Genomic DNA, 17958 nt, shown 5'->3' on the forward strand with positions numbered 1-17958 from the left:
GGAGGCTCAGGGTAGCCACGTGCTGCTCAGCACAGGGCCACCTGCCACATGCCCAAGAACTCCTTCTAGCTGGCATGAAATGGCACAACTCGCAGTCGACTCCCCCCTCGTTAGTACTGAGGTGCAGATGACATGAGCAGCCATCCCAGCACGCGGGGCTCCATGTAGCATTGCGCTGCCAACTTTCTAATCGCACAAAACCAAATACCCTTGCTCTGTTCCCTGCCCCGCCCCTTCCCTGAGGCTCCGCCCCCACTCACTCCATTCCACCCCCCCCATCGCTTGCTCTGCCCCGCCCTCACGCACTCGCTCATTTTCCACCAGGCTGGGGCAGGGGATTGGGGTGCAGGATCCGGGATGAGGCCAAGGGGTTGGGAGTGTGGGAGGGGGCTCCAGGCTGAGGCAAGAGTGGGAGGGAGTGAGGCCTCTGGGCTGGAGGTGCAGGCTGTAGGGTGGCCTCAGAAGTGAGGGGTTCAGGATGCGGGAGGGGACTCCAGGCTGGGGCAGGGGGTTGAGGTGTGTGTGGGGGGTGAGGGCTCTGGCTGGCATTGCGGGCTCTGGGGGGGGGCTGGGGATGAGGGGTTTGGGGTGTAGGAGGGGACTCCAGGCTGGGGCAGGGGGTTGAGGTGTGTGTGGGGGGGTGAGGGCTCTGGCTGGCATTGCGGGCTCTGGGGTGAGGCTGGGGATGAGGGGTTTGGGGTGTAGGAGGGGGCTCCAGGCTGGGCCAAGGGGATAGGTGTGTGGGAGGGGACTCAGAGCTGGGGCAGGGGTTTGGGGTGCAGGCTCCGGGAAGTGCTTAGCTCAGGCCACCAGGTGGCTCCATGCACTGCCCCAGACCGCAGGTGCTGCCCCTGCAGCTCCCATTGGCTACGGTTCCTGGCCAATGGAAGCTGTGGAGCCAGCACTCGGGGTGGGATTAGCACGCAGAGTCCCCATGGCTGCCCTTCTGCTTAGGAGCCAGAGGGACATGTTGGCAGCTTCCTGGGAGCTGCACGGAGCCAGATAAGGAGCCTGCCCACTCCACTGGTGCTGCGGCCAACTGGTCTTTTAGCGGCCTGGTCAGCAGTGCTGATCGGAGCCACCAGGGTCCCTTTTTTACTGGATATTCCGGTCGAAAACAGGACACCTCGCAACTCTAATATTGTAGCACCTGACCGGGCTTGGCAGTGACGGCGGCTAGGCCCAGGTGCAGTGCACCACAGCACTCCAGCCCATTCTGCCTAGATGTCTCACTCCACCCAGCGGGCCAGGACCAAGGCCCCCTCTCTCGCCTGGCTGCCGATCTCCCCTAGAGGTTCCGTTCTCCCAGCTCTGTGGACCTGGCGCCCCCATTCAGAACAGCTCCCACCCCCATACACGCCGGCCCACCGAGGCTCTCTGGGTCAGCGTTTCCATCTCCCCAGCTTGCAGAACAATGGCTAGTTAGGCAAGAAAGGAACAGCCTGAGAAATTGCTCATTTTGCACCCATCAGCCTGTTTGTTAGTTAATCGCTGGGAAGCAAAAGTGACGGCACTTAGTGTGCCAGTCATTAGCTGTGAGAATAAGGGAATTCAAGGGGATTATTAACATTATAAATGGTAATCAACAGAGAAACATAATTGAAAGAGGGGAAGAGAAAGGGAAGCCGGGGATGGCTGAGTGCCCAGCCGCTGACAGCCAATCACTCCACTTCCTGACCAAGGCAGCTTGTTTTCCACCAGCCCCGGGAAGCTGCAGGCAGCCAGAGTCATTTCCCTTGCCAATTGCTGCTCAGACTAGTCCCAGCCTCTCTCCATTGTGTTTTATCCATCTCCTGGGTTCCAGCCTAGCAGGTAACGAGGAAGGACGGTCTAGTGGCTAGTCCCCTAGGCCTTGTGAGCCCTACTTTCAAGTCCCTGCCCCGCCAGTCTCCCTGTGTGACTTAGCGTCATGATCGTAGGAATCAGAGTAGGGTTGTTTTGCACAGCCCTGAGCAGTAGCGGTGACCGTGGACGAAACCCATGGCTCGGTGCGTGCTACTCACTCCTCTCCAGAGCCAATTTACAGAGGGTCCAATTCCACTGCAGTCCTGCCCCTTTCCCCCATGGGCCTGGATCTACTTGTAGAGACTCAGGCATTCTGCTCTGGAGGGCTGGTCTCGATGCTGGCCAAGGAGGCAGCTATCGCATCGGTCAGGGCTTATCCAGGGCTGGCACTGTCATGGCTCAGACGCTTGTGCTGAGCTGCCTCTGGATGGGGGAGGGTGGTAATCCTCCAATCAGCATGGCCCTCTCCGTGCCCAATCCACACGCTTGCACCTCGGTCCCATCCCCGGCGGGTCAGCCAAGATGGCGGCCGTTCCCATGAGGTTTTGCTCCCTTACCTGTGCAGATGACCCCCGCGTCCTCGTGATGTCCGCAGTTGTGGATCCCCCAGCCCAGGCTGTAGCAGGCCGAGAGGCGGGGCTCGCTGCCCTCGCAGTTCACGTTGTCCAGCAGGATGTGCCCCGTGCCGTAGCCGAAGTAGGCGTTGCTCTTGTGTGCCACGGCGCGGCCACAGCCCACCTGCCTGCATACCACACTGGCGTCGCTCATGCCCCAGTCGTCATCACACACCGTGCCCCAGGTCCCTTGGTAGAATATCTCCACCCTGCCCCGGCAGGGGTCGGTGCCGCTCACCAGCCGAATGTTGCCATCGCCTGCACAAGGGCAGCTGGAGTTAGCGTCAGGGCTCTCCCCGGGGCAGGCAGAGCACCGAGCAGGATCCCATGGGAGCGACAGGAGCAGGCCGTGCTGAAGGAGGCTTAGAGGGGATGGGGAGCAGCAAGTGAGACGTGAGTTTGCACGTGGCAGCAAAAAGTAGCCCATGGAGTTGGGACGTCCTGCCTGCAAAGTGGGAGACCCGCTCTGGACAGTCCCTGCTCTACGCAGCAGCCCCATTGCAATGCAGGGGCCTCAATAACTCACTGGGGTCATCCTTAGCCTTGGTCTCACCTGCCTCTTCTGCTCTCAGTGGAGGAGCTGGCCCACACCTGGGGGTAAGGTATGGGAAGAGTCTACCTGCCCTGCTTGGGCGCCCTGGCCTGGCCTCCGGCGGAAAGATGCCAGACAATGAGTAGGAGGCAGGGAAGGAATCTGAGGAGTGAGAAGCCGATCTCTGACATGCTTACTCTTCCCGTTCTGCAGGGAGGCTGTGGCGGTTCTGCTTGTCAGTCCTTTGCTTGCCCGGGTCGGGGAGAGCTCTGCAAAAAGAACCAGAGGCAGGCTGGGCGTCAGGGTGGCTTTACTCATTTTCCTTTCCCACACACCCAGTAATAAATACACCCGCTGGATACGCTGCCCCAGCCTCCAGAGCCCAGGGGAGAGCAGCAATGTTCACACATGTGGCTGTGCCAGCTAGAAAAATGGCAAATATCAGGAGACTCGCAATCAACCTGCGAGAGCCGGCAATGCTGAGCAAAGAACCCGAGTTCGAATCCTTCCTCTGACCCGGACCACCCTTGGGGGAGTCACGTCACCTCTCTGCGAGGGAAATTGAGAACAATGACACTCAATCCTGCTGCTGGGGATTGGTCCGTGTTTGCAAAGCGATGCAGACGGGCTAAGTGCTATTCAGACTCGTGTGTACTGCTGAGTGCTAGAGGGAAGGGTCATTTTTCCCTTGCAGAGCAGGCTAGCTGGAGGGCTGGTCACTCATTATTAGCGGAGCAGCACTCACGTCTGTCTCTTTGAGCTCAGTCTGGGCGGGAGGGAGGAGCCCCAGACAAGGCAGCGTCACCCCCATGGCTGCGCTCACCGGTGAACAGGGTACATTTTGCTCTGGGTCAAAAGCCGGCCCTGGCCCCTGGGATCCCCCTCCCCGCACACTGGGAATTCTTTCACACAGCACCTGGCCTCTGCCTCCCTCTCATCAGCATCCCAGCTATGAACAGCGATGGACAAACCCCCAATGGCCTGAGCGGAGCACTTCAGCCCGGACATTCAGCAGCAGAATCAACCCACCAAATCTCCAGAAATCTCCTCCCCAATAGCCGGCCTGAGCTCGCCTCCCGACCAGCTCCTCCCACCTCCCTTCACAGCTGCAGCCTGAGACGCAACACCCCTTCCCCTCCAGGTCAGCCCCCTTCCTCCAGTCAAGGCTGGACGCCTTCCTCAATCAATCAGTCCCTGTCCCTTAAGGGATCACAAATCTACTGCCTCTCTGCTAGGCCTGGGCTGGCATCTATCTGCAGATCTGGCCCAGCTCCGGGCATCTGCCCCCATCACCCTGACTAGGTCTGAGAGGGGAGCCCCTGGTCTGTGAGTGATTGGGAATAAAAAAAACCAGGCCCAGCAGAGAAAAACTAGACCTTACTGGGTCTGTGATCCTTCCAATCAGAGCTAGCTTGGGTACGTCTACACGCGCTGTCCCGACTGCAGTGTAGACAGCACTAGCTAGCTCGCGCCACTAACACTAGCAGGGAAGCTGCTCCTGCACCGATGGACAAAGCTCCGGAGACCCAGGATGCGTACTCAAAGGGGTAGCTGATGCTGCTGCGGCTTTGCTGCTCTCGTTCTTCGAGCTAGCTAGATCCAGGTACGTCTACACGCTCTGCAGTTGCCTCTTATTGCAGGACAGACCTATCCTAAGGGAGGTCACAGAGCAGGGAATGTGGAGCCATGGGCCAGGATGGAGTGAGAGCAAAGGGCAGGGCAGAAAGATGTGGTGGGGGGGTCAGTTTAATCAACCCAAGCCAGGCCCTGGGGCTACTCAGTTCTGGCCCCTAGCAGCTGGCCCATTCTCTGATCCCCAACAGCCCAGCTCTGTGGCACCAACTCCTCCGAGAGCCCAGTGCCGGGCACAGGGGCCCTGGTGAGGAAGCCAGGGTGACCGTTGACTGGAAGTCCTATGAGTCAGTCACAAGAGGGACACGAGACAAGGGGGCTGCTGGGTCTGAAGAGGCATCAGTTATGTCACCCCCTCACTGCCCCTGCCCCCACCATAGGATGGAACCAAACCTTTTTACCGTTACACGTGACGGCCACATCCTCATAGTGGTAACAGTTGTGGATGCCCCAGCCACGGCTCCCGCACTCACTCAGGGCCACCTCCCTCCCTCGGCAGTCCACGTTGTCCAGGAAGATGGGCCCCCGCCCGTGGCCAAAGGTCAGGGTGGCTGGCATGGCGAGGGCATGGCCACAGCCCAGCTGGCGGCACACCACATTGGCGTCCACTAGGTCCCAGTCATCGTCACACACCGTCCCCCAGGAGCCATTGTAGAGGATCTCCACGCGCCCCTGGCACCGGTTGTGCCCATTGACCAACCGCACCTCTGCAAGGAGGAAGGTCACAGTGAGACAAGTAACCAGGCAACAGGCTAGTCCTAATTAGGTAACGAACGCACCATGACTCCCACCAGGGGTCATCAGCAGATGTTTGAACCTATGACCTTCTGCACCAAATCCTGGACTGCGACCACTTAAGCAAAGGGAGTAGCTCCGTTAGTTGATATCAGTAGTAGGCTACTGTCTTGCTGGCATTTGCTTTGATTCTGGTGAGTGGGTTTCTATTTGAGGGAAGCAAAGGGTCAGGACTACATTGCTGCACCGGACACATTCACTCGGCCATCTTGAAAGCTCTTGTTGGGTTAGAGAATCGTCCGATGAGAGAGGAGAAATGTTATCATGTGACTTGGGTGACCTGTCACCTGGTGCAGGTAGCAAATTGCTAATACTCACAGCAAACCAATCCATGGATCATTCCTGGGCTGAAATCAGCCACACATAAATGATCTGTCAAATAATTAGAAACAGAACATGCGTCTGTATAAAGGACACACTGTTTGCCTTGCTGAATCAGTCGGTCATTCACTAGAACCGTGGACGCTCAGCAATATGGCCCAGAACAAGCCCAGGAAGCTGCAAAATTCCCCCATGGCTTCCAGTCATATTTCCTGTCAGGAAACAGGGGGTTTTTTTGCCTCCACAAAAGATTTCATAAAAATTTTCATTTTAAACCCATTTGGTTTTTTCAAAGCAAAACTCAAAATCTCATCCCCATTTCCCCCCTCCCCAATATATTCATTTTTGACAAAACCCCATTTTTCGGGTACAAAACTCTTCATCCAGAAGCAGTTCTGAGAAGATCTCACCTGGGAACGACAATGGAGCAGAAGCGGAGGCGTTGCCTGAAATGGAGAAGGAAAAGGATCAAGCATTGTTGGTGTGCCAGGAGACCACAGCCAGGAAAGGGTTACTGGATAAGGGATATCTGAACTGACTCGTGCCATCTTACCAAGCAGCATGAGCGCTAAGGAGGATGACTTAGTAAATTAGCATCAGGTATAACACACATCAGGGCTGCCCAGAGGATTCAGGGGGCCTGGGGTCCCCCCACCGCCGAATTGCAGTCAAAGACCCGGCACTTCGGCGACAGGTCCCGGGGCAGAAGGACCCCCCGCCGTGGGTCTTCGGGGCACTTCGGTGGCGGGTCCCAGAGTGGAAGGACCCCCTGCCGCCGAATTGCCCCGAAGACCCGGAGTGGAAGAAGCTTCAGGGCCCCGGGCCCCGTGAGAGTTTTCTGGCGCCCCCGGAGCAAGTGAAGGACCCTGCCCTAGGGCCCCCAAAAAACTCTTGTGGGGGCCCCTGCAGGGCCCAGGGCCTGGGGCAAATTGCCCCACTTGCCCTCCCCTCCGGGCAGCCCTGACACATATCCCAGTCCCAGCAGGGCCTTTCACTCCTCTCAGTTAAGTATACAGTGTTCCCTTCCATGCACAGTAACAGGTGCAAACAAGCCACTGAGGACAGAATTTGCCCCACAGGGTCTTTGCTACCACTTTTGAGGCCTGTGGTTTGTCACAGATTAAAGGGGAAACGTTTCTGGAATCCTTGTTATCTCATTGGCCACAGTTCACTCATCACACTCCAGTCCACATGGCTTCTCAGCGGCTTCTACCTAAGGGGAGTTGTTTTGTTGTCCCATGCAGCTATCTTTGCACTAGCACGTTTGAGTGTATTAGCAGAACCGTCTTTGCTGTAGTGGCATCTGGACCCTGAGCTCGGTGGAATGAGGAAGCAGTTGGGAAACCGGGAAAGCAACTAGCAGTTGGTGAAATTGTTAGGGCAACCGTGTTAGCCCAGCCACTGGAGCTTGCTTGATTAGTCAGAGCAGGATGAAATTCTCCCCTGTGCAAAGGCCCAGCACAAAACTCGCGCATCACTCAAATCCTAAAAATACAGGGTCAAAGGACTGATGCAAAGGCATTGAGCCAGGCCTCTGCGTGTAGGGGTGAATTTCTCCCCCCAGCGAGGCCGGTCACAGACTGCTGCAATACAGAACTCCGTGATCTGTGCTTTGGCTGCTCCTGCCTGAGACAATTCAAAAGAGTTAGTCTCCAAACATCTGAGCACTTCAAGTTTCCACTTACCTGTTTCTTCCCTTTTCCACACAGATCTGAGGTCTGGGTGGGGGTGGGAATTGGCGAGCAGGAGAGATACAGCAGTTGATTTAAAAAGAAAAACTCCCACAAAAAGAGATCATTGTTATTGTCACTATTTTAGCGATGGGGAAACTGAGGCACGGAGCAAGGGCTGTGAGTTGCCCGCTGTCATGCTGCGAGTCAGCGTCACAGAGATAGAACGAGTGCTGGGCATCAATTCCCTAATGTCGGTGTAGGGAGATCCTTAGACAAAAGGCAATAGAGAAGCACCAAGGTGTATCATTAGCAGGTTAAATGAAACAAAGCTGTTCTTCTGGCTCCCACTTGAGAGTTACCAGCTTTCAGACAGAAAGACCCTTTTATATCTGGGTATAATGTTGTCACTCTTCCCCCACCCCCACCATGGTTACACTATTAACAGCCTGTTTTATAAAAATGAAGGGAGACAAGTGTGTGGCCTAGTGGCCCAAGGCCTGAGGCACAGGAGACCTGGGTTCTATTCCTGCCTCTGGCCTTCTGGGTGACCTTGGCCAAATCACCGTGCCTCAGTTTCCCATTTCTACAATGGAGATAATGACCCTGAACTCCTTGGTAAAGAGCTTAGTATTATTATTTACTCAATACTATTTTTAAAAACACAACAAAGCCAACAAGCTCTCCATCTATCTATATGCACCGATCACTTCGCCCTCTGCTGAGAGGCAGCTACTAGTGGGGTGGAAGGTGGCAGCCTCTAAGCCACAACAGAATAGGAAAGAAGTTATCCCCTGGAAACCACTGAGGAGTTGGGAGGAATCCCTGGAATTTGGCACTTGGGTTAATGTGCCGTCTCAGGTGGAAAGTGCCAGCGGCTCCTTTGTGAGCACACTGGGTCAGCACCAGCTTCTCATCTCATCTGAACGACAGACCCTCTATCACCACCAGTGGGGTAAAAGTCCAGCCCTGATGCAGAGGGGGACATGAAGTCAATGAGGAAGGATTTTGGTGGGGCCAGGCGTTCATCCAATAGGAGGGGCACTTCCTACCAATTCTCCAGCATCACTTCGCCACAGCGTCTTGGCTTCCTTGGGCTATCTCCTCTCCTGGTACGGTCCGAACCCGAGCATATCTAGCTTAGAGCAGCTGCCACTAGGTCACACTCCTAGTATGCCACAATCCATCCCTCTACCTAGCCACAGTCAGGTCACGAATATTGCAAACTCATAGCCTGGGTCTACAGACTCCGATTTGCCCGACGGTGCTAGAAATTCCCATCTGAATGGGTGAGGAGTTGGAGCTAACCTAGCCGTCCAGCTGCAGTGACAGCAGGTGCCGTTCTAGACACAGTTATAGAGGGGTAGTTGAGAAAGGGGTGGGGTAACAATAGAGCAGATGCCCTGGGGAGCTGAGGTTCTGGGTCATGGCTGGGCCAGTGCGAGCTTTGCCACACACAGGCATCCTGCTTGACAGATAGGTAACGCTGCCACTTGAATGTGAAGCAGCCAGAGCTGTGAATGCAGAAGGCCACTCTGTCTGCCCTCTGGCCCTGGGGAATGCTGAACTTCCCTCCTCCCCAAGGGGGCCTGATTCCCCACAGCATCGATGACAACAGAAGGTGCAGAACAAAGTGAATTGGGCCCATGATCAGTACCAGGCAATAGCATAATGCAGCAATCCCAGGGGACACTGGACCCCTGAAGAAGGAAGGTTCAAGGGCAGGAGTAATGGACTGGCCGCAGGTCACCAACGCATGGCCAGATTCTGCCGCGTCCAGGCGTTTACACCAGTAAAGTGGTGTAAAATGCTCCCACTGATCTAGCTGCACGTTACACCCATGTTGCACTGGTGTAAATGACTGCACAAGGACTCGGGCTACAGGTTCTGCTGCCAAGGAATCAAACAGAACATCTGGCAGAGAGCCCAGAGACCTGTGGCGGGGCTGGTCACACTGGAGATCTGCTCCCCTGTCTGTCAAAGCTCCTCAGCAGAGACAGTCTGGCTGAGTCCTGGAAGAGGAGAAGATGCACGTTAAAAAAAAAAGAAACACTAGGTATAGCTGGAGACGGAGGGGAGAAGCAAGTGGGGAAATCACAGGCAAGAATCCCATTTCAGTAACTGATCTTCTCTGGGAAACTGGAACTGAAGCGCTGCCTGAGAAATACCCCTTCTCAGCCTGTGTTTATCCCCATATGCAGTGTAGTTGGATCCCTGCGGACCAGAGAGGAGCAGGTGCTGCAGAAGGGATGGGCAGCTCATTGGTTTTCCTAATTAAACAAAAGTCTTTTCATAGAACCTTGCACCAGCGGGCAAACAAAGCATGGGAAGTGCTTTTGCTTGGAACGCCTGTCCCTCCTTCCAACTCAACAGGCCCAGCTAGATCCTCAGCTGGTACCAGTCGGGACTGTTCTCTCGAAGGCGAGGCAGCAGTGACAATTGACACAAGCTCAGAAGCAGGCTCACCACGTGCCACCCCATGTTTGGCTTGCGCAGCGTCACCAGTTCTTGCAATTCTATTCTGAGTCGTGGAGTACCTGGCACTTCCCTTAAAGCCCCAACTCCTGGAGTCTTGTGAGTAAGTGAGAGTCTCAGCTTGCATTTTTTTTTAAAGTAAGTTGCAGAGAAAAGCTTGAAAACATGTGAAGCACCAATGGGTCCAAAGTCAGAGGGAAAGTAAAAAGAAACCAATGGTTTTTAAAAAAATCTTGTTTTAAAGCCAATTGCAGGATCTCATGGGATGCCATAGGGTGGGCCCTGTTGCGTGTGCCTCTTGAAATGGCGATCTGGGGGAAGGCTTTAATGGGAGAAAATCTAGGCAATTCTTCCCCTAAGGATTTCCTCTTCAACACCTGCCCTGGCCACAAGCTGTGGCACTGCCAGGGCAAAGAGTCACACTAGCTCAGGGCAGCACTCGTGTAGCTCTTACACCAACAGGAGAGAGCTCTGCTGTCGGTGTGGTTAACCCACCTCCCCTGAGGCGGAAGCGATGCCCGCGGGAGAAGCTGTCCCATCGACACAGCGCTGTCCACTCGGGAGGTTACAGTCAGTATAACGACGCAGGTCTGTAGTGTAGGCCTGGCCTAAGTGTCTGAGCCCCACTTCAAAGCCATCTTTGACTGGGCTGCTCTAGCATAGGGTGACCAGACAGCAAGTGTGAATAACCGGGACGAGGTGGGGGGCAATGGGCCCCCTTATAAGACAAAGCCCCAAATATCAGAATTGTCCCTTTAAAACGGGGACATCTGGTCACCCTAGTCTAGCCAGGGACAGCCGGCCACACAGAAAGGCAGGAAAACTCCCTCAGACCTGAGCCAGCTGGACTTTGCCAAGGGCTCCCCAGAGGACCCTGCTCCAGGATGCCAGGGGGTTTAACCCCCCAACCAGTCTCTCCTCGGCCACATCTCCGTGCGCTTAGCCAGACAGACACCCTATTCTCCGGGGCCTCACGCACATGCCCAGAACGAGGGCGAGAAAGCTACCACTCAGAATGGCGGTACAATGCCTGCACAGGAGGCCAGATCATGGGGCAGGCCAGACCGTCGGGCAGGCCAGAGGATAGGAGCTCTCTATGCCCACCATTGGAAACCAGAGAACTGGCGACGTTCCCGGGATATACAGTGCAATGATGACACCCAGTGGCTCCGATAGTCAATGGCTGCGATGCCAGGCCGGGTCTGTCTTCTGCATTGCACCTTGGGGAGCCTTCTGCACCTCCAAAAAGCAGGCTGGGCCCAATTCTGAACCACGGCGGGGCCTCTCTGGCCGCGGGAAGGGGCTGGAATGCACAAGGCTCCTCCCAAGTGGGAACTCCCCCAGCCTAAGGTGTTCCCCAGGTGCCAGAAGGTGGCCCGACCTCCCAGACACCTGCACAGGGGAGAGGGCATGGCTGGAGTGGTCTCTGCTCTGGCTGTGGGAAGGCTGGCGTCTCCCCATTGGGCTACATCTGTTCTCAGTGGCTCCACAGCTGTGAGGTTCCCCACCCCATGGAGTTACTCAAACCCCAGCCTGCTACTTGGGATGACACTGGGCCCCCAGAACCAGCTCTGAGCAGGTCCGCCATGGGACAAGGCTTCCTGCTGGCCTCCCTGCTACCCTGCCATCCCCAGCACGGGCTGCTGAGTGCTTTTGAGTAGCAAACCAAAGAGAGGGACCCAAACTGGGACATGGGATCGGATCGCCCACGACCTCAGGGGCCATTCAGCTCCAGACCTGGACTCCAGTGTCCCGGCTCAGCCCTCTCTCTCTAAAGCATCTGGCCCAGAACCCCCAACCTACGCGCGCCCTGCACTCAGGGGACAGCATGACGCAGCACAGAGTTCTTGGGCCCCTCAGCGCTTGCCAGAGACTACTGCACATGGCAAGTGCCTTAAAGGTGAGTGGCGCTGTGTGCTTCTCACACGAGGTCTGAGCACTGAACTGTTTCACACAGGCCGCAATCCATTTACAATCACTGGGTCTATTCCCTGGCATTCTTGAATTGGTCCAAAAAGCTTTATTTCCCGCAGAAAACCCACCATGGATCCACTCTGATGAAGAGGCCACCTCCATAGAAAGCTCAGACCTGAAAGTTAGACCCTTTCCACCTTTCAGGAAAACAATTCCCAACAAATAAAACCTGCCTTAGGGTGAAAGACTCCAAAGACTTGACGCGAAGGTTAAGGGGGTGACAATCACAATCTATACGTACCTAGACGGGGAGCAAATATTTAGCAACAGGTTCTTCAGTCTAGGAGACAATGGAAGTTGAACCTGGACAAACTCAGGCTGAAAAGAAGGCTCACATTTGTAACAGCGAGCGTGACTAAACACTGGAACAATCTACTAACGGCTTCTGTCACTGGCAATTTTTAAATTGGCTGTTTCCTTACATGATTTCATGGCACTTTTCTGGCCTGGCCTATGCAGGAGGTCAGCAGATGATCCCAAAAGTCCCTCTGGCCTGAGAATCTATGAAAATCCCTGTCTTAGTCACAGAACATGAAGATGTGATCACGGGATCTCTTCTACGTCATCCCTTGGCCGCCTTTTCTCTACCACCACCTCAACCTTCGCTTTGAGTCTTTCACTCTATGGCAGGTTTTATTTCTCTACCGTATCCCCCCTCATGCTTCTAATCCGCCCGATCCTGCTCTTTCCAGTCTGGCCCTTTTCCCATAAGCAGAGCACCACCACAGTTGTCAGTTCAGTGTAAGCATCTTGTCCTGTAACTCACGTGCCGGATGCCACAGCCAGGAAGAGAATAATTTAAAGACGACTCTCATGGCGTGAGACAAATTGGGCCACTAGCCTTTTGTGCCTCTTGAGGGTAACAAATATGGCTTCAGAGGGTTCTAAGTTAGCCACAAAAAATCCAGCTTTTATCCACTCTGGAGGAATCTACGGGCCGCAGGAAAGCTTGTGACCAGACAGTATCATCGTAAGTATTATTTATTTCTCTGCACCTAGAGGCCTAGACGAGATAGAGGCCTTATTGTGCTAGGTGCTGTACATACCCATAGTAAGAGAGACTCCCTGCCCCAGAGCTTACAATCTAACTAGACAAGGCAAGCTAAAGGTCTAGAGAGATTCAGGGGGGCAGGGGGTTAGTTTTCCAGGGCTCTGCACCCACAACTAGGGCCAGTTTCAAAAGAGCTCTGCTCCCCACTTGGGCACTGAACCGAAGGCCAGGTTTTCAGAGGGGCTCAGCTCTGAGCAGCTTACAGTGGGAAATGTAGGGCCAGGTTGTCCAAAGACCTCAGCATCCAAGACATGAAGCCCTTCTGAAAATCTGCTCCTAGGTGACTTGCTCCAGGTCACGCAGAGAGTCCAGGGCAGAGCCAGGAACTGAACCGAGATCACCTGAGTCCTAGGCTACCGACTGAATCCCAAGGCCCTTTTCCTTGTCATCACCGTGGCTATCCCACCATGCCCAGAAAACATCTCCCAAAAGGCAGCGAGGACACAGATACCTGCCCTTGTGTGGACGCAAGCATTGCCACGTGTGTGAACAGAAGCAGCTAAGCATGGGCGCTCTCCACCAAAAACATTCTTCCAGCAGCACTAAGACAACAAATCTGAAACCAGTGCAACTTGTGCATGTAGGCAAACCCTAAGAGACAATGTTATGAGTCAAGAAGCTGGATCCAGGCCTTGCCACCGGCTGGAATGAAAGCCATGGACAGAAATCGGGAGCACATCAAGCTAGAAGTGGTTTACTTGAAGGAGTTGCCAGGTTCACACCACTTCTGCCCATGTGCACAGAAGGGACAGAGGAGTTCTCCCACAATACACTGGGAAAGGGTTCATAAAACAACTCAGCGTACTGCAGTTCTGAGAACCATGGGACGTGCCCCGTGAAGTCTTAGTGCAACACCAGTAATGATACAGCAACTCCAGCCTGATCTCTCAGCATCACTGATCTCACCCATGCTGGGCTGACTCAAGAGAACCGACTCCAAATTAGGTCACTTGAGTAAACCCCACAGTGAGGGAAAGTATCGTTAGTCAGATTGTTTAAAACTCTGTTTTGCATTTGTTTTTGCTGACACCTATTTAACTCCAAAGCCTAAAACACACTTGATAGAAAGGACATCTTTGGTAAAGTTTCATATCCCTGTCCCTTTCATTAAGAACTTGCAACATGCATCTGAGATGCCCAGGATTGCTTTCAGCAAAACCAGCAGACCCCAGACTTGACATTTCTGGTATTTCTATGTTTAACAGAGGAAAAAGTGATATTTTGAAAAGCAAATCTTCCAGATAGAGCCAGCTGAAAAATTTTCAGTGGAACAGAAAATGTCCTTTTGTCAAAAATCAAAATGTTTCACAGAAAAGTACCAACTGACAGGATTTTTGCCAGAAATATTTCAAAACGACTCAGAATGGAGTTTTGTTTAGACATTCTCATTGTGTTTCATTTCAACTTTGCTGCTTCATTTAGATGCTTACATTAGAATACAAAATATTAATGTGAAGAATAAATATTTGACATTATTTTTCAAAACAAATTATTTTGACATTCTCAAAACAAAATGATTCAATAAGGTCCTTTTGATGCTTCCAAACTGACATTTTTGTAGTATTTCTGTTCCCATGATATTTCTAAATTTTGACTTTTTGTCCCAATTTGGGATGAAAGCAAATGTTAAAATGTTTTCATTTCCTGTGGGATAGAAATTCCATTTTCCAATGAGCTCTACTTCCAGGCTTCCTTTATCCATCTTTGCACAGCAAAAAAGGGAACAGACCCCGTGGAAATAAAATCCACCAAATAACCTAGCACCAGATTCCCATCTCAGTTGCAGCAGGGCAGGCAACGAGGCCCTGGTGCAGTCTACATAGACACTCATTTCCCGATGCTGCTTCTGCAATAGTGTAACTCGGAGGACAAATCGCCCTTTGTTATCCACTTAGCCAAGTCTCATTCACAAAAAGAAATGAATGAAACAATAGAGGGCAGCATGCTCTGCTCCTATCTGAGTGGTTTAAGGTTACAAAGTTCCTGTCTCAAATTCTCCCTGGGGGAAATCTGTGATTTATTCCAAATTCCATGCAATTTATTGGGGAGGGAGGAGGATTGCGGGAAAGTTAGTTGCCAGTTGTAGTATAAGCCCATCCGTGAGAAGCGGATTGCCCTCAGTCAGCCAAGCTTTTCCCATTGAAGGGCTGAGAGGTGCCAGCCTGCAGCTCCACACCCCAGACCAGACCGAGCATGAATCAAAGCCGAGCACTCATTTTCAACGGGTCTTCGCATAGGCCAGCAAGGATGACATGCTCACTCGCTGATGCTTGGTCTGCACAACACTAGCTTGCCAGTGCCACGGGCTTCCATTCCAGACCCCAACCCAGTTACTGAAAAGCTTTAGACCTGAGCCAGTTCTGAGCGAGGCAGAGCCATCGAAGCTGGGAGTTTTCAAAGACCCTAAGGGAGTGAAGTGCCAAAATCTAATGGAAATGCAATGACAGCTGGGGACCTCGAAGATCTGCTTTGGGAATTATGTTGGGAAAGTTCTGTGTTACACAGGAAGTCAGAGGAGATGGTCGCAACAATCCCTTCTGGCTGTGAAATCAATGATTAGAGCAGGTTGGTAACCAGAATTCCAAGTTGGTGGGAAAATCCAAAAAAAGTTGTTCTGAACTGGAACAAAAAGCTGAAATTTCAAACATTTCCCACAAAACAAAAATTCCAAAAGAAATCCAAAGCCATCGAAGAGCTTTGTTACACGAATGTTGAAATGTTTTGTTTCCAGTGTCAACTCCCTTTGTTTTGACTTTTATAGGATATTAAAATATTAACTAGACAATAGAACATAGAGTATATTGAATAGCCTACAAAAGTCAAAACAAAATGTTACCGTATGGAAAGGTCACTGAAACTGACGCGTTCCTACGCAATGTTTCCATTTCAGTGAAATTGCATTTGTAGACAGACGACTGTTCCCTCAAAACTTTGCAGCTGGCTCTGGTGCCAAACTCCTAATCTGCTTTGATGATCCCAGTGCTACCTAGGAAGTTACAATGGTACAGCAGCACTAGTACAGGTCTCTGTGTGGACACTCCTGTTCCCAAAGAAGAATGAATGGCTTTTCCCAGTTTAGCTTAAACCCCTTCCACATTGGCATAAGCTAGACAAAAAGATGTATATAAGGCACTCACATCAAAATAACAACATCCACATAGGGAATACCACGGCTAAATCAATATAAATTCACATCGTAGCAGCTTGTACTAGTATAGTTTCCTGTGTAGACAAGACCTTAGTGTTCAGACTGTGCCCATCATTGTGGCATCTGAGCCGGGTTCAGGTGGCACATATTAGATCTGAATTTTATCTCCTCCCTGCAGAGGCTGGGCTGTAGACTGCTGGCCTCTCTCCCTAGCCCAGACACTCTTATCAATCCCTCCCCTTCAGAGCACAGTTTATTCTCCAAACACAACAGTTCAACATTAAGTCTATGTATAAACCTGGTCATTCCCCCAACTCGGGTCTTCCGCTAAGGCCTTTCCGCTTGTATCTGTGCTCATGTCCCATCCTCCTCCCTGCAACTCTTCTTTATAACTGAGCCACTGGGTGGCTTTTATAATTCCTGCATCAAGCTCAGCTGGGAAGCAGCTGATCAGTCACAGGTGAGGCTGGGCCCAACCCTCCTTAAAGGCCCAGACACCATGTGACAGGAAGTGTTTGGCTCTTAGGCCACGTCCAGACTAGGAATTAAAATCGATTTTAGATACGCAACTTCAGCTACGAGAATAACGTAGCTGAAGTCGAATTTCTAAAATCGAGGTACTCACCAGTCTGGACGGCGCGGCATCGATGTCCGCGGTTCTCCGCGTCGATTCCGGAACTCCGTTCGGATTGATGGAGTTCCGGAATCGATGTAAGCGCGCTCGGGGATCGATACACCGCGTCCAGACTAGACGCGATATATCGATCCCCGAGCAATCGATTTTAACCCGCCGATGCCGCGGGTTAGTCTGGACGAGGGCTTAGTTCTGGCCCAGGTGTAACCAAAACCTCTCTTCATCAGTGGTAAAATTCACCCCCTTTGCAGAGGAGCCAGCAGAGAGAAGGCCTAGGCACCACTTCAGTCCCGCCTGAACCTTACAAGGTGCCGACGGCTAGCATAGCCCTCTGCCCAGGGGTGAATTTTTATGTTAATCCCTGTGAGTTTTTTATGAGTTTTTAGGGCAGGTGGAATTCAAACCCCCCAACTCCCTGGGGGAGACCCCCACGTGAACTCAGGCCACAGACAGTCTCCATGTGCCGCAGTGAATGGAAACAGGCACATTTCATGCCGCTCTGTGAGGCTGGCAAGCAAACACTAAAAAGAGGAGGAATGAAGATGAGTGCAGTGAGCCCCGTGGTTTCTACTGAATTCACCGCAACGCTGGGGGGCAGCAGGGGCCCAATCTCAGCCCTGCTGGAGTTGTTGGTGAAACTCCAGCTGACTTGAGTGGCGTGAGCTCAAACCCTCTCAGGCTGTATCTACACGGGGCATTTTCGGGCATTCTCCTGCCACCAGGCAAAGTCCAGTGCAGCTCGCCTGGTGCCAACAACGATGTAAACCAGGGGACGGCGCTTTTCTCGCCCTGCCCATCAGCTCCTCCACCACATGAGCTTCAGGAGAAGCCCATTATCTGCTGGGTGGGGACAAGAGGTGCTTTATAAAGGAGGGTAAGTCTCATTAGCCTCCCTTTGCAATTGGAGAGACTGAGGCCTGGTCCTGCACTGAGTCAATGGCAAAGCCGTGAATAGAATCCAAGTGTCTTGGCTCCCTGTTCCATGCTCTTTGACTGGGGTTTACAGCAGAGCAATAGCCCCTGGAACAAACGAGCATCCGGCTCTGCAGAGAATCATATCGCTCAGAGATGGACGGAATCTAGGTAACTTTCCCTCGGGGGCTGAGCCAGGATTGTTCCCTGTAATTAGGGTGACCAGACAGCAAATGGGACAAATCAGGACGGGGGCGGGGGCAGGTAAATAGGAGCCTATACAAGAAAAAGACCTAAAAATTGGGACTGTCTCTATCAAATTGGGACATCTGGTCACCCTACCTGTAATGTGTACGTAGGGCTTGCCTGGATCAAGGCTGCACAGTGCAGATCAACTTGAGGGAACTGGGATTGT

The 17958-nt window shown here is 52.8% G+C and overlaps 1 protein-coding gene across 1 annotated transcript in view; it reads right to left on the reverse strand.

Moving 5' to 3' along the window:
- Positions 1-17958, reverse strand: part of SSC4D (scavenger receptor cysteine rich family member with 4 domains) — a gene marked incomplete at its 5' end in the record, with an annotated part of 34886 nt that overhangs the window by 12362 nt on the left and 4566 nt on the right. The window contains 4 exons of the mRNA XM_050929138.1: positions 2343-2657; positions 3129-3200; positions 4965-5270; positions 6090-6125. Coding sequence (XP_050785095.1) covers positions 2343-2657; positions 3129-3200; positions 4965-5270; positions 6090-6125 — 729 coding nt within the window. The remainder of the gene's footprint in view (positions 1-2342; positions 2658-3128; positions 3201-4964; positions 5271-6089; positions 6126-17958) is intronic.

This window comes from Gopherus flavomarginatus, chromosome 19 (genome assembly GCF_025201925.1).
Source record: "Gopherus flavomarginatus isolate rGopFla2 chromosome 19, rGopFla2.mat.asm, whole genome shotgun sequence".
Taxonomy (NCBI): domain Eukaryota; kingdom Metazoa; phylum Chordata; order Testudines; family Testudinidae; genus Gopherus; species Gopherus flavomarginatus.